This window comes from Sorghum bicolor, chromosome 2 (assembly GCF_000003195.3).
Source record: "Sorghum bicolor cultivar BTx623 chromosome 2, Sorghum_bicolor_NCBIv3, whole genome shotgun sequence".
NCBI classification, from domain to species: Eukaryota; Viridiplantae; Streptophyta; class Magnoliopsida; order Poales; family Poaceae; genus Sorghum; species Sorghum bicolor.
Window position 1 is genome coordinate 71,131,669 of NC_012871.2, and position 15,445 is coordinate 71,147,113.

A 15,445-nucleotide genomic window follows, 5' to 3' on the forward strand; every position below is an offset into this window, starting at 1 on the left:
GATAATTTTTGTCAAATACAAATGAAAATGCTACAACGTCGATTTTGCAAAAATTTTTAGAACTAAACAAGGCCTAAGGTAAAAGCTAGCTAGAAAGTGTCTCGTGCATGTACGGTGGTTCGGTGAACCCGAAACGGTTGGAACTTTGGAACTAAAAATGTACGTGTAGATTTTCTTGGCGTGAAGGTTTAGCAAAACTCACACGATGAGCTAGTATCCCTAGTTTTCTTGGCAAAAAAACGCCAGCACCACAACCACATGATAAATTGGCCAAAATATAACCATATCGGCAATTGCAGCCAAAAATTGTGACACTCCGAGTACGGACTACACCAAGTGGCTAGTCGGTCACCTGCCGTAGTGTTCACGTCCAAAAGTCTCATTCTCATCGGCTCAAACTCTCACGGTCTCACCTGCTCTGAGAAAAAAAAAAAGGGGGGAAGGCTTGTGGCTGTTAACAACTAACCCCGGGCCCACAAGCACAGAAGCACTCGAGGGCCTCGACCCGAACTCGAATAAATCAGAGGGCCTTTTAAAGAAAACAACCCCCCGCGTCAATTTGTTATGTTGATTTCGTGTCCCGTCCGTTTGACGACCGAGCCCCCTCCCTTTTCCTCCTCCCTGCCTGCCGCTGCGGCGGTGGCGGCAACGACTTGCCACTTGCGGCCTTGCGGGCGACGCCGAGGCGCGGAGGCGGTCCTCCTCGGCTCTCCCGGAGTGGGGGCGCGCGCAGCGCGGTTCGGCGGGATGGGCACGCCGGAGTTCCCCGACCTGGGGAAGCACTGCAGCGTCGGCGACTGCAACCAGATCGACTTCCTCCCCTTCACCTGCGACCGCTGCGACCATGTACGTTTCCTGCAATCTCTCCCCCCGCGTTGCTTTCGGTGCTTGATTGTGGCGATGCTTGTCTACTTACTCCGAATCGGACTGTTGGCTGGCGCAACCAAATTTGTGTTGCGCTGTAGACTTGATCTCCTGTAGATTATGGAACTCGAGAACGGTATCGCGAGACAGATCTTGGGAGGAGCTGTAGTAGCTGGTGGGGCAAACATTGAGTAGCTTTGGGTTTTGGATAATGATAGCCATCTAGGCAGTAGGCACGAACCTTGGGAGATGGAAAGGGAGCCTTAACCACTCGTGCTAGTGACCGGGCAACACTTTATGGTGGCCTTTTTCACTGCTTTGGTGAGATTGAGTTGTTGTATCTAACCATGAACAAGATAATGATCCTCTATGCATCTTTGGGCCCTGCTTTTGCTGAGGTAGAGTTCTTGTGTCACCCTTCACCATTGGTATTTTATATTTTCATCTAATGTCAACATTTTTGGTATGGAACCTCAACCGCTTGGCTGTCCAGATGTTCAAGAAATAAGATCAATTAGTTTATTACTAGAACCTATTAAAATGTTTACTGATTCACGTACTGTTGTTGTTTGGGGTCCAAACTATAAGAGCCTTCATGAAGGTTTTAGTATTATTTTTAGTCTGAAAGAATAGCAGCTTTGTCATTCGGATAATAGCCTGAGGCATGCTGCTTAATGCTTCACACAATAATAGGCACCAGGAAAACAGTATCTAACTGCAAACACAAAACGTCTTTTCTTATTGCAAAAATTTGTTGCTTCAGTTACAAGCCAATATTGGACACTGATAAAATCGGGAAACCGGGTAGAAGAAAAGATTGTCCTAGTCGATGACAGCCACTACCACTATACGCAAAATGTCAATAATATTGATGATAATTGGTAACTAAATGCATGGAATGCTAAGGATACCAACATCCACTTGTTTCACACAATTATAATTAACACATTATGCCGGTCACATACCTGGAATCTGCTCACATACGACGCCAGAAAGTTGATTTAGTTGCTTTTCCCCTGTTAGATGCTTAGTTTCTGTATTTGACATTGCAACTTGCAGTTCCTAGATTATGTATTGTTACTCGACTTAATGATGGAACTATCAATTGACAACGTCATTTACCAGCACCATGGTCACAAGGTTTAAATGTAGCAGATAGCGAATTTTGGGCTTTTACTTATTTCTTTTTGCAGAATTTATTTAATCCTTTTGATGTTTTTTTACTACAATAGCAATAATGGGAAGTTCATAGTTAACAATTATATGGAAGGACATTTCCTGAGGCCATTTTTACATATTTCTTTAGAAAAAAAGGTAGTGTATAAATTTGGTCAAACTGACTCACATTTAAATGACAACTTATCTATTGCCTGAAATCTTACTGTACATATCTAGTATGTATAGTTATCCTCACTAAATACTGTCAGCCAAAATACTAATGCGGCTGTCGGACATTGTATAGGTCTTTTGCCTTCAACACCGAAGTTATACATCACACCAATGCCCAAATGCAAATATGAAAGATGTCACTGTCCTCATCTGCCCACTCTGTGCTAAAGGTGTTCGCCTCAATCCAAGTGAAGACCCAAATATCACCTGGGATACTCATGTTAACACTGATTGTGATCCATCAAATTACCAAAAAGTGACGAAGAAAAAGAAATGCCCTGTTCCTGGGTGCAGAGAGACACTAACATTTTCCAACACCATCAGATGCAAAGATTGCACCAAAGAACACTGCCTGAAACATAGATTTGGGCCTGATCATAAGTGCCCAGGACCAAGAAAAGTGGATTCTGGCTTTCCCTTTGTAAGCATGCTAAGGAGAAGTCAGAAAGCAGAGACACGCTCAAATAGCAGTAACAACAATGGTTCTTCATGGTGGAGTTCCAGTCTTGTGAATGCAGCAACGAATTTCAAATCGTCAGCCGAAGCTGGAATGCAGAAGCTGAGCACTGTGACTAGCCAAGCCTTCCAGAAGGCTAAGGATGGGATGTCCCCAAATAGCAGCAGCAGCAGTGGTGACCTTGTGGAGCAATGTGTTCACTGCCCAGCAAGATTTTCCACCGTGGGGGCCTTAATTGAACATGTTGAGAAATCCCACCAGATGAACTCACAACCAAGTCATGGCCGAGTGACGATTGATGTTTGCCCAAAATGCAGCAAGGGGTTCCGAGATCCTGTGTTGCTTGTGGAGCATGTTGAGAGGGAACATGGAGGAACGTCAAGAGTGTAAAGCTTCGTGTGTACTCTAAACCTTTGTAATTTGTGACTTTTCTTTTCCTTTTCCCATTTCATCAATTTGATTACACTCTACACTTTTGGGCTCAACATTTGCCCACAGAACAAGTATAGTACGTTGGATTGAAGGCAAAGCGGCCATTGTCCATCGGTTCTCTTTCCAGAAACTAAAGTATGGTTTGTTAAGATAATGTTAATATCTGTCCCAACTAGTGGAAAAAAAGGCAGCAGCTGTTGTTGGTCTATCGTATGCTTTGCTTCAAGCGAGGAAGAGCACCATTGGTATTTCATCTGTTACTAAGACCAGTCTCAATGCATAGTTTCATGGCACAGTTACCAAGACTATAAACTAGGTAACCGAGCCATAGGAGTTTCATGGGGATGAAACTTCTCTCTCATCTGATGAAACTCCTTCATTTAATGACCCTGCTAAGTCAGCAATTTTGCTTATGTGGCATGTTATTTAATGTGCATGACACTTTCATGAAACATGCATTGAGACTGGCCTAATAATAACACGGTCGGGAATGACGACACTTCTAACCAGTAGGCTGATTCTGCGATCCAATTCCAATGAAAAAGATCAATATATTCAAAAAAAATGTTCATTTGTTCAATTATTAGTTTAAGTACTAGACACCACTTTATTGATTCATCATAGGCCATCATGTTTAGGGTCCATAGTATAAAACCTTCTAGTTCCCCTTGGTGCATACCAAACTATGTTATGTTTTTTATAAGATTATATATGAATCATATTAGGCCTTGTTTAGTTTTTAAATTTTTGGAATTTTGGGTACTGTAGCACTTTCGTTTGTATTTGACAAATATTGTCCAATTATAGACTAACTAGGCTCAAAAGTTAGTTTTTGTTTTCGTCTATATTTAATACTTCATGCATGTGTCGCAAGATTCGATTTGACGGAGAATCTAAATTTTTTGGTAAAACTTTTTAGGAACTAAACAAGGCCTTAGCTGAACAGGCCCTCATGAAAGTTGCAGTATTTTTCTTCCGGTCTGTATGAAAACTAGACATGTCATCAGATTTCCTAACCGTGTGTTTGGTTGGAGAGTGGGACGAGCCGGGTCGGAGCGAACCCGTTCATGTGCTGTTTGGTTGGAGGATGGGAGGGTTGGGTTGGCTCCAGGATGGAATATTCCTCTCAGATGCAGGTTGGACTCGTCCGTCAAAATCTGGCGGACGGAGCCGCTCCAGCCGGGTTGGCTCCCACCAAACACTGAATTTCTTCAACCAAACACTGAACGGAGCCGCTCTGTCCCTAATTCTTCAACCAAACACTAAAATGGGTTGGCTCCATCTCCAAAAGCAAAAATGCAACCAAACACTGAACGGGTTGACTCTGTCCCAAAAACTGGGTTGGATCCAACCCAACCCCCAACCAAACACGGTAAATGTTGCTGCCAAACACGGTAAATGTTGCTGTTTGGATGTGCGTATAATAGGATTTGGCATTGGACCCGAGGTGAACAAATAGGCATGCTCAATGGACGTCAATGGGATCTAGGAGGCCAAGCGATTCCTGTCTTCCTGATGTCAGTGCACTCAGGGACTCCGTCGAGGATGAGTGCTAGTTGGTGACTGTCTCCACAAAGGAACTAGGGATATGCACGACCCCGCTGGTGGCGGCCTGCAACCAGAGATCCGGGATCCCCTTCTTCCTCAAGTCTGGTCACATCATTTCATCAATTTTATTTGCATTGTTGTCTTCAATCTGCTTGAATTAGATTGCTTCCATCATCCTCAATCACAACAATGTACAATTTGACTTGTCATTTCAATACAATGCTTCTGGTTGAACCTCAGATACACTCCTTGTCATAAAACCATTTTTTTCTTTAAGTGTATGTAATATACTTAATTTCCTGTTCAACACTTAGCAAACTTGTTAGGCCTTTATTTGTGTTGTCATTCAATCTACCAAAACCTACTAAAGGGCTAGATGCACTTTTACCTATGGTTCCCAACACTTAGAGAGATGTTTGTTAAGCATTCGGAGACCCACCTAAGCTAAATGAGATCGGAATGTGTTAGCCCAGAGTGCTTTCAGTGTTCATGCTTGGATTTTCTCGAGGAAAAATTTGAAGACTAGTTACTTTTGGTGTTTGTCAACACCTAGATGGTCTGATGAAGGACTCCTAATTAGCAATGTTTTATTATTATGTTAAGTACTTTAATCTAATCTTAGTGTGAAACTTTATTAAGGATATCGGTTTGTTGGCCCTAAGGACTTTCTAATTTATTGCTTTGTAGAATAACCTAAGAGCTAAGAAACTTACAGGTTTTAGTTTTTGCATAGATTGAAGTTTGTTGCTTTCATTTTTAGGGCCCAGTTCACTTCGACCCTCTCTTGGGTTATTTGATCCTTTTACCACCAATCTAGTTACGCTTTTATTCTTACTTCGCGTAAAAGGGTGTCGGCGTCTAGACTCGTGGTCTAGGCACTAACAAGTATAAGTCTTCGTGACTGACCAAACTTGGATGGTGATGCAAGTGAGACACAGAGGGTTTATACTGGTTCGGACCAAGAATGCCCTACGTCCAGTGCGATCGAGGGTTCTGTATAACCTTGCACCCAAAAGGTGCTTGTAGTAGTGGGTACAAGCTGGTTGCGAGAGAGGGCTAAGTCCCAGGTCTCGGCTTGGTGGTGGACAGAGTGCGGGTTGCTGCTCTGAGAAAGAGTGCTATGTGTGCGTGTGAACTTGGTTTTCTGGACTTCTTTTTTTTCTAGCTATGAGCCCTGGCTCCCCCTTTTATAGCCTCAAGGGGAAGACAAGTTTTTACAAGAGTAGATTTCTTCTGTTGAATGGTGAAACCACAGTCCCGACCCTGTTGACGCTGGTCCATCTCGTCCTTGGGGGATGGTTGACAGTATGGCTGCTTCTGTAGAGGGTTACCGAACCCTGTAGGGGTCGCGGGGATCGGATCGCCGGTACTGCTGCTCATGCTATAAATAGTGGGAAGTGACCTCAAACAGTGGTGCTGGTTAACCTCCCCCATTCCCTGTCCACTGTGAGGCAGTACGCCACAGTGAAAGAGGTAAGGGCACAGTGACCAGGGTGGTTGGAACAGTCGGCGCCCTGCCCTGCCGCAGTATGGAAGCCATCACGTCTGTCACATCGTGGGTACGGGCGCCGTGCGGTGGAAGTCTCGCTGCCCAGGCGGAGTTGGGTCCGGCGCCCGAGCCTGGACGGGGTCGGGCGAGACGGAACTTGCGTCCGAGGCCCTGAGGGGTCGGGCGAGTCGGAACTTACGTCCGAGGCCCTGAGGGGTCGGGCGAGTCGGAGCTCGCGTCCGAGGCCCTGTGGGGTCGGGCGAGTCGGAACTTGCGTCCGAGGCCCTGAGGGGTCGGGCGAGTCGGAACTTGCGTCCGAGGCCCTGAGGGGTCGGGCGAGTCGAATGAACTGGGGCCCGTACCCTGATGATTGTGGTTAGTGTGTTTGTTTTGCGTTTTTTATTGCTCTGATTTGGGTATCCCTTATTATGGTACCCAACAAAGGGTTAACATCGAGTTGATAATAAACTCTAAAAGCCTTATATGTTAGTCTAATCTACTCTAAACAACCAAGATGAGACTGAAACACATACAATCTGACATTAGACCAATGTCAAACAAAATGGCATTAATCTTGACCATTCTCACCCCCTATGCAAGCCTATTCGGCCAATCACAATCCACAACATGCAAACTTATCTTTCCAGACTTTGCGCCACAACACAACCCATTATGATGCACAACTCTATACCCTTCTTCGAACCGTCATGCTGATAATGACAAAAGATGAATATAAAATAGAGTGTACATGTCTGTAGGTGAGCGCATTGTAGATTGTACTATGATCTATAAAGATATATGCAATTTATTAAAAAAGATATGCATAATAAATGCACATAAACAAATCTCTTTACTTAATATGCAAGTATCAAAAACAAAAATAAAAGGCGTCGTCGCAGCAGTATAAATGGACACCTGCGCCCTTCCTTTCCTCCTCACTCGACATAGCAAATCTCAGCCTAATTTCAGTCATGAAGGTCCAGGTCGTAGCAGCAACTGCCTTGGTCTTGCTCCTCCTAACCATTGGTGAGTATAAGTTCATCCAATCCCTTTTATCCATCCAAATATGCTGACTCGCGATTGATTGATTGATTATTTGGTTGGAGCATGTAGCTGCGGAGGCGCGTACTCCGTCCCCGGATCCCATGTGCAAGGAGCGAAGCCACGAATACAAAGGGAGGTGCCTTCACGATACGGATTGTAACGCCGTCTGCGTCAAAGAGTCACAGAGCTACGCCGGAGGCTTCTGCCAGGGACGGCCACCGTTCAAGCACTGCTTCTGCACAAAGCCATGCAAGAGAGGGAGAGCTGATGCTACACTTCGGTCGCCAGGCCTCTGATTATGTGTGTACTCACTCATGTCGTGCCGCATGGCAAGGCGACTCTCGCATGTATGCCTAGGTTGATGAGAGTATATATGATAAATAAAAGGAAATAGTGAATGATGTGATTTTCTTGCATGAAAGTCAAGCGATTTTGCTTATCTAACCTGTGTCCGCGTGGATTTGATCTAAGATCTGTGAAAACTCTTTTGTTGATGACGAAAGTCACGCACAAATAAAGGTTGAATTTGGACGCGAGGGCTAATTGTGTTAGCCTATTAGTAACGGATTATAAAGGAGGTAATGGATTGAGAAAAGATCAAAATAGTCCACCCCACTTACCTCTTTCATACCTCACGTGCACATATCAAGGTCACACAGGATACCGAGAATCCTCATATATTAGCTCATGTATTTATCAAATAACCATTAATTAATTTTAACCAGCTAACAGTTTAGCTCTAGCCATTAAGAGCCAAAAACTAATTATGTCTCATCCAAACAGCCAGAAGTTAGCGTTAAGATGGCGGCAGATATATACATTAGTGAATATACGTATTGAGATGTTAAAGAATGGACGTATGATATTTTTTGCACTCACAGACGCAGACGCTCACATACATGAGTGCACACTCACCCATATGAACGTACACACGCACACCTTATCCCTATAAGCACCTCTGAAGAACCGAGTTAGACGGGCAACTCTTGACATTAATAAAGTCACCACATGTGTCTCGCTGTCGACGGACACATCGTCTACCACTGAAAGTATAGCGTCGTTAAATCCTGAAATAAATTCAGGGAAATGCGAGCACCCATGTTAAGTCGGAGATTTAAACTCGGGCGCGCATATTCCACCACAAGGATATGACATTTACATTGAACATTGTCACGAATATGTGTTGCATTGTGAAGAAGATAATACAACACGCCAACACCTCAATCGAGCATACTAGCTTAGCTGATTAGGTTTCCTTCTGGTGGAACTAACCTAATTTAATGTTTCAGAGGTGCTCATAGTGATATGATTTGGAAACATGTATTCACAAGGGGTTAAATATATATGCGTGCTTATGGATGTATGTACCAAATAATTTGAAAAAAATAAAAAGTACTGCATTTATGAACAGAGCACTTCTATCTGCTAGAGGAACAAACTAAAAGCAAGCAAACCACTCGGGTATCTCCAATATATAATATAGCCACCCACCTATCTCTATCTCTATATATATCTGACTATATGTGTACTTTTACATATGTCTATATATCTATATCCATAACTAACTAATATAAAACTTAGATGCAAATCACATGTCACTTCAATCTATATCTATATCTATATCTATATCTATATCTATATCTATATCTATATCTATATCTATATCTATATCTATATCTATATCTATATCTATATCTATATCTATATCTATATCTATATCTATATAATATTTGTAGTGTCCATAATGGCTCTATATCTGCTAAGATCGCTATTCTAGAATTTGGCGCTGCTAAATTACATAGCATGACATAGTGTTTAACGCCGCTATTTCAGATTTGGCAGGGGCAAGCTGGTCGTATCTGCAACCGAAACAATTTGCATCATGTTTTTGACCTATTATTGGCCTAGGCCAACTCTATTAGGTGTTGGAAACCCTAGTCACCCCCACCCAACACATCAACATAAAAAAGTTGTGTTTTGGCGACGGCTACCATTGCTGCTCCAAGTGATAGGTGACAGTTGAGCGACAACAAGGGTTGCTGTCAAATGAAAATCCTCCCAAATGAAACTTTGCTAAACACCTTTGTTAATCCTAAGCTAAGACTTTGCTAACCCCTTGAGCTATAACCTAGGTGCAACATAGACAAAGCCTCTTCTGTCTCTAAGTTGGATGACGTGGCCTCTAGACTCTATTTCAACCTCCTAAAGCATCTTTATCAACCATCCCCTTGTCCTACCTAGTTAACCTTACTGTTTGACCCCAATCTCTCCAAGACTGATAATTGATCTTCAAATGTAGGGACCACAAATGAAACCTTGCTCATCCCAAGATGTTTTGCATAATACAAATTCAAGCTACAAGGAAGTAGAACCTCATCACAAAGTTGCAGCAACCTCAGAGTAAGATAGGATCGAGTGCCATGTGTAGCTCAGGCAAGTGGTTGAAGCAACAAATAGGGACCTCACCAAGGATCATGGGTGTGCCCTAAAGGCTTCGCTCAGTCAACTAAGTCAAGAAACTTGGCAACCAATGTCTTTTGTGTTTCTGTGGATTGTCCATTGGTCAACTAGTCAACAAGCTAAATAGTCAACCTATTGGAGTCCTAAGGGTCCCAATCGACTGTTCGTCGCGTCATAGTGAACTGCCTACAACATGCAAGTGTTGTCTTGTCATCCTGCCCACCTCCTTGTCCCCACATGGTAGCTCGTGGGAGAGCTCAAGTCACCAAAACCAACCTCTCTACTCATCTCTCTTCACCGCTCTCATCTCCACCTTTTTGGTGATTGTTGACGGTCACTAAACACCATTTTGACAATCAACATTGCACTAAAAGTGAAAGAATAATCAACATCATAGTGGTATTTTTGTTTTCAAATTAATATAGTTTCACTTGTACTTGGAGATCTTTGCTTATATGGAGAAAAATATTTAAATACACCAAAGATTAAGCACAAGCAAGTGGGATAAGTCAGGGCCACAAGGGGGCACTTGGTGAGGCTGGCCAACCCCACCATAGGTCGCCTGACCTTGCCCCACCAGGTGCCATGTCACCAATCCATGTCAAGCCATGAAAACACAATCTAGAGCAAATCCATCCATTGGTTCAAAGCCGGGTGATGATTTGCTCAAACGAAGCACCACATGGATCCATGATCCCACCATCCAACCGTCGGCGATCAAATGGACACTAAACTACCTTACCCACACTCTACTATCAAATTAAATACTAGAGATTTTGTGAGAATTTATAGAATTTAATTTTTTCCTAACATGTCTTATGAGGACTAATGTCACGGTTCATTTTTATTTTTAGTAATAATAAGATAAAATAAGGTGGTAGTCAATGCTCAATGTATACAAGGACACTAGTAAATTTCCCATTTAATTACTACTTGTTGAGTAGTATCCAAGACTGGTTATGCATATCCTTTTCCGGATACCCGGCGGTAACCGATGCATGCAGTGGGACACTATGAATAGGCATTTGTGCCCTTTCCTTGATTCCTTCCTCTTCGACTCTTCATCGCCCAACAAAACAAACCTCTGCTTAGTTTCAGATCTGTCATGAAGGGTAAAATTGCAGCGACGACTGGCTTGGTCCTCCTCCTCCTGACCTTAGGTGAGTGATCGACTTCATCCTACCTACAAAAGCCTGAAAAAAGAAATATGAATCATGTTGTAGTCACTAGCGGTTTTAACTGATGGAAAAAAATAAAAACATTGATTGGTTGGTTCATCTGATTCAGCAGGTGCCGAGGCCAAGGTATGCCAATGGGTGGCACCGACGGATGTTGTGTGCCAACAATCGACTTGTCTCCCACTTTGCATCAGCAAGGGCTACACCGACGGCTACTGCACCCAACTTGACAGGAAGTGTGCGTGCACAAAGGAATGCACAGGTGATGGAGGCAGCGGTAGGGGTGAAGGGAGTAGCGGTGATGATCGAGTTTAACGCTGGACATGCGAGAAGATAGAGCTGCTCGGACATGCTTGAACTTTCGTTATTGTGTGTCCGAGAGTCATTTTCTTGTGGTATTTGTGCATGTCAAGATTAGCTAGCAGATCTTGAGTTAGTGATAATAATGAAATGGTTGTGTTACTTACCTGTCATCAGTTGATCTTTTTTTCTGAATCTATCATGTTGACATGCTAACAGTGATTTAAAAAAAATACTACAAGGACACAGTCGCGGGGGGGGGGGGGGGGGGGGGTGGGGTTGGCTAAAAACACAGTCGGTAGTTTTTTAATCACCATGTGAAACTTACACTACACTTTCGGTTTACATGTTAACTGCTCTTAAGATCCGTCCCTAGGTCCCAACTACTTCTTCCGTTTCAAATTATTATTCTCAAATAAACTCCAATCTGTAATAGAATTATCACATAATAAGGTTCTAGGAAACGATTGGTTATATGAAAATTGCTCGTTCCTATGGTTGGTTCTAGATTAAGCATCATTATTAGTAATAGCCATTACTACAGACGACTTATAGAGACCTGTTGTTGTACACAAGTCACTCAATTTCCAACCACCTCGATCGCTTTCATGGAATTCCACCAACCAAGCCGCATATAGAAATACATTTTTTAGAGAAGGCTCAGATTTCTTTTATCCGAACTTGTAGATCAACTTTGAAAATTTATGTCTTCATACAAAATCGGATGGAGACATTTTATTTGAAAATTGTATATATCTATCTATATACAACTTCACAATTGACAAACTTTTTATTTAAAGTAATTTTGATGCCTAAAATTGTTTTATAATCAATTTAGCATCCTTGAGTATATCACTTCTTCTGATGTGGTGCACTCATTTTTTAAGAGCATATAAATTGGACACGCAGAACCTATACATTTTATACTTACACCACACGCACACACACAAGCGTGCACGTTCAAAGACACTCAAAGAAAAAGATTGGAGGCTCTAGCCTCTTGTGCGCGAAAAACATACAGCACCACCGGACGTGTACACATACATACATGTACCCTAGTTTTTTTTTTTCCACATCGGTGTGGGTAGCGTCCGGCGCCGGGAGCCGGAGGACTTTCTGTAATTCTTGCACATCTGTTTACGTGGCATAACTTTAAACTTTGAGGCATTTTCATCATTTGGCACAAGAAAGTTGGGCTGCCTTGGTGTTTGTGCCACAGTCAAAATTGCCAAGTAAAACGAAACGGAGGATAATAATACTCCTTCCGTCTATGAAAGAATTAATTTCTACGATTTGTGCGAGTCAAACTTTTTTAAATTTGACTAACTTTATATAAAAGAGTAACAACATCTATGACATAAAATGCGCATCATATGAAAATATATTCTATGATGAATCTAATGATACTAATTTGATACAATAAATCTTAGCAATTTTTTCTTGAAATTTGGTCAAAGTTTAAAAAGTTTGACTTCAACTCGATTCTTTCGTGGACGGAGGAAGAACATGCAACACGCGTTGCTAAAAGAATAGTTGCATGCTGCATGCGGAATTATATTTGTGGTACTAATGGTATTGTTTATATTCAACAATTTATTTGGTTCATGTTTAGGCCATATAAAGACAACGTTGGTCTGCACTATTCAGTGATATAGTAGGAAAAAGTTATAAATGTCATAAAAACTAGGATGAAGAAAGGCAACGTTAGTTGGGCCACAAAATTATAGTATGGCCTGCTCGCGTAGAAGTCACTTGAGTTGAACTAATGATTTTTTTACAACAAACAATTTTATTATTAGCAGCAACGTGCTGCAAGGATGATTACATCATTCAAGTCTACAGATTGTAAAGCTTGTAGAAGATTGCACTGGTGTACATGATGCTCATAAGAGCAAAAAGACTCTAAGTTAGTGTTTTGGGTGCTCGAGTCTTCTGCAGTTTGGCGTGCCATTGCATCGGCTGTGGTATTCAACCCCCTGTTAATCTTGAAAATCTTGGATTCCCTGGTTCTTGAGTGATAGAGAACACATTTGACTGAAATGTTTTATTCTCCAGTTAGGAGGATTAGAAAAATCAGTTTCATTGAGGAAGTGAACCAACTGTTCACAGTCCGATAAGTAGTTGATGCAGCGCAGGTTCAAGCTGTGACAGTGGAAGCAAATGCAAGACTTACAGCCTCAGCCATGAGCACTGATGTACAGGCTGCAAGTTTTGCCTTGACGATGTAGATCGCCCGAGCTGGTTGTACCTGCAAGTTAAGAATGAAAACACCAAGACCAGCCGGCCTAGGTGGCAAAATTTGGTTGGTCTGGCACAGTGGATGCATCTACATAACATCTGGTCCCTTGGTGATACATGTTCGTCATTCGCACCTGAAGCAGTGAAAGGCTCATACCTGATGGTACTGGTGGTGGATGTGAAGTCTGTTGTGCTGGGTACAGAAGTGCGTCTCCAGCAGCAGCTGATGCTCCATTGTGGACAGCCATGCCTGCAGGTAGAGGGCATACCTTGCTGAGTATGGCGTGCATGGTGTGATGGCTGTGGTGTTCCGTTGGCGTGGCTAGTCGCAGCAGCGGCGCCTAATACAGATATACCAATGAAAGAAAATAAATGTGATTTCAGTGGAAATATGTACCTATAATTAATATAAATATCTATATTTATAACTGTATGACATAAAAGGCACGATTTTCTCGACTAAGGTCTTGTTTAGTTCCGAAAACTTTTTGGTTTTTGGTACTGTAGCACTTTTATTTTTATTTGACAATCATTGTCCAATCATAGAGTAACTAGACTCAAAAGATTCATCTCGTAATTTACAGGTAAACTGTGCAATTAGTTTTTATTTTCGTCTATATTTAGTACTTCATGCATGTGCCGCAAGATTCAATGTGACGGGAAATCTTGAAAAGTTTTTGGTTTTTTGGGTGAACTAAACAAGGCCTAAGAGATGCTTGCAGGGAGAATGAAAAGGCTACCTAGATGGATTTATTTAAGGTGCCTTTTAAAACATAAAAAAAAAGACATGCCATGCAATGACAAAAAGATGTGCATATCCATTTTGCTGCTGCTGGTAGCAAGATATCATATCTAGTTATCTAGTTCTTGCATTCCAAATTACAAGTTAGAATAAGTTTATTGCAAAGTCAAAACATTTTAAGTTTGACCAAATTAATAAAATAATAACATTTATGATACCAAATAAGAATCATTAAATTCTTCATTTATTATACTTTTATTATATGCCTATTTGATGTCATAAATCTTTATACTCCACTATAATTTTGGTCAAATTTGAAATACTTTGACTCCCTAAGAAAGTTGAAATGACTTACATTAAATTCTTCATTTATTATATTTTTATTATATGCCTATTTGATGTCATAAATCTTTATAATTCCACTATAATTTTGGTCAAACTTGAAATACTTTAACTCTCTAAAAAGTTAGAATGACTTACAATTTAAAACAGAGGAAGTAGTCACATAATAAATCATCTAATTAATAAATGAGAATCCGAGGCAAGGATATGCATATCTATTTTGTTCTGAATAGTGGTAATGGATGCACTCATAGTATTATAAATGAACACTTGTGACATTCTCTTTCTCTTCAATCTTCTCACCTGACAAAGCAAAGCCCTATTCAGCCATGAAAGGGAAGGCCTTAGCGGTGGTGGCCTTAGTGCTGGCCCTTCTGACCTTGGGTGAGGGAGGATGGACTTCATCCAAACTCCAAAGCATGGAACAAATGAATGGTACGGTCTAGTCACTGGGCTTTAGCTGATGAATATGTATAACTAGGAAATATATTAACATCATAACATGATAATTATCAAACTCTATTCTTTAATATTTTGGTTCGTTCATTTGATTGTGCAGGTGTTGAGGCCAAGCAAGGTGAATCACCTCTCTTCAAGGGCCCCGTTCCGTGCTATCCGGGCGAATGTGCCAGATCTTGTAGAAGCAAGGGCTTCAAAAACGGTTTCTGTCGTGGGGGTGGGGTGATACCACAATATTGTGCATGCGTTAATTCTACGAATTTTATGGGTAGAAAAGGAGGTAATGAGGGTAAAGACGATGTTGGTGATGGTGGAAGCAAATCCTTGTTTCTAGAGGATGAGGCGATGAGTCCATGATATTGTCGATGACTAGCTAGGCTCTTGAGAGCTGAGAATTAATTAATTACTCACAACTTGGTATGTGCTTGAGATTTAGTTATTATTATGTCCTAGAGTGACACTGATGCATGCCAACTCGATCTTGAGTTGGGGGTAATAACAAA

The 15,445-nt window shown here is 41.7% G+C and overlaps 2 protein-coding genes and 1 long non-coding RNA gene across 3 annotated transcripts; all 3 read left to right on the forward strand.

Moving 5' to 3' along the window:
* LOC8056366 (zinc finger AN1 and C2H2 domain-containing stress-associated protein 16) lies at positions 562-3,348 on the forward strand. The gene is made up of 2 exons (XM_002460839.2): positions 562-846; positions 2,327-3,348. Exons 1-2 carry the CDS (start codon positions 565-567, stop codon positions 3,098-3,100), a joined length of 1,056 nt encoding a protein of 351 aa, XP_002460884.1. The 5' UTR covers positions 562-564; the 3' UTR covers positions 3,101-3,348.
* LOC8083899 (defensin-like protein) lies at positions 7,083-7,624 on the forward strand. The gene is made up of 2 exons (XM_002460840.2): positions 7,083-7,205; positions 7,293-7,624. Exons 1-2 carry the CDS (start codon positions 7,151-7,153, stop codon positions 7,517-7,519), a joined length of 282 nt encoding a protein of 93 aa, XP_002460885.1. The 5' UTR covers positions 7,083-7,150; the 3' UTR covers positions 7,520-7,624.
* LOC110432266 lies at positions 14,785-15,381 on the forward strand. Its single transcript, XR_002449684.1, has 2 exons — positions 14,785-14,918; positions 15,043-15,381. It is a non-coding gene; the product is annotated as an uncharacterized LOC110432266 (long non-coding RNA).

What these genes read in the sequence shown, in the direction of transcription:
- LOC8056366 (XM_002460839.2), top strand. Translation starts at nt 565, where the DNA reads ATGTTGATTTCGTGTCCCGTCCGTTTGACGACCGAGCCCCCTCCCTTT. An exon ending in CCTGCGACCGCTGCGACCAT is followed by an intron (nt 847 to 2,326) that starts GTACGTTTCCTG and finishes GACATTGTATAG; the next exon opens with GTCTTTTGCCTTCAACACCG.
- LOC8083899 (XM_002460840.2), top strand. Translation starts at nt 7,151, where the DNA reads ATGAAGGTCCAGGTCGTAGCAGCAACTGCCTTGGTCTTGCTCCTCCTA. An exon ending in CTTGCTCCTCCTAACCATTG is followed by an intron (nt 7,206 to 7,292) that starts GTGAGTATAAGT and finishes TGGAGCATGTAG; the next exon opens with CTGCGGAGGCGCGTACTCCG.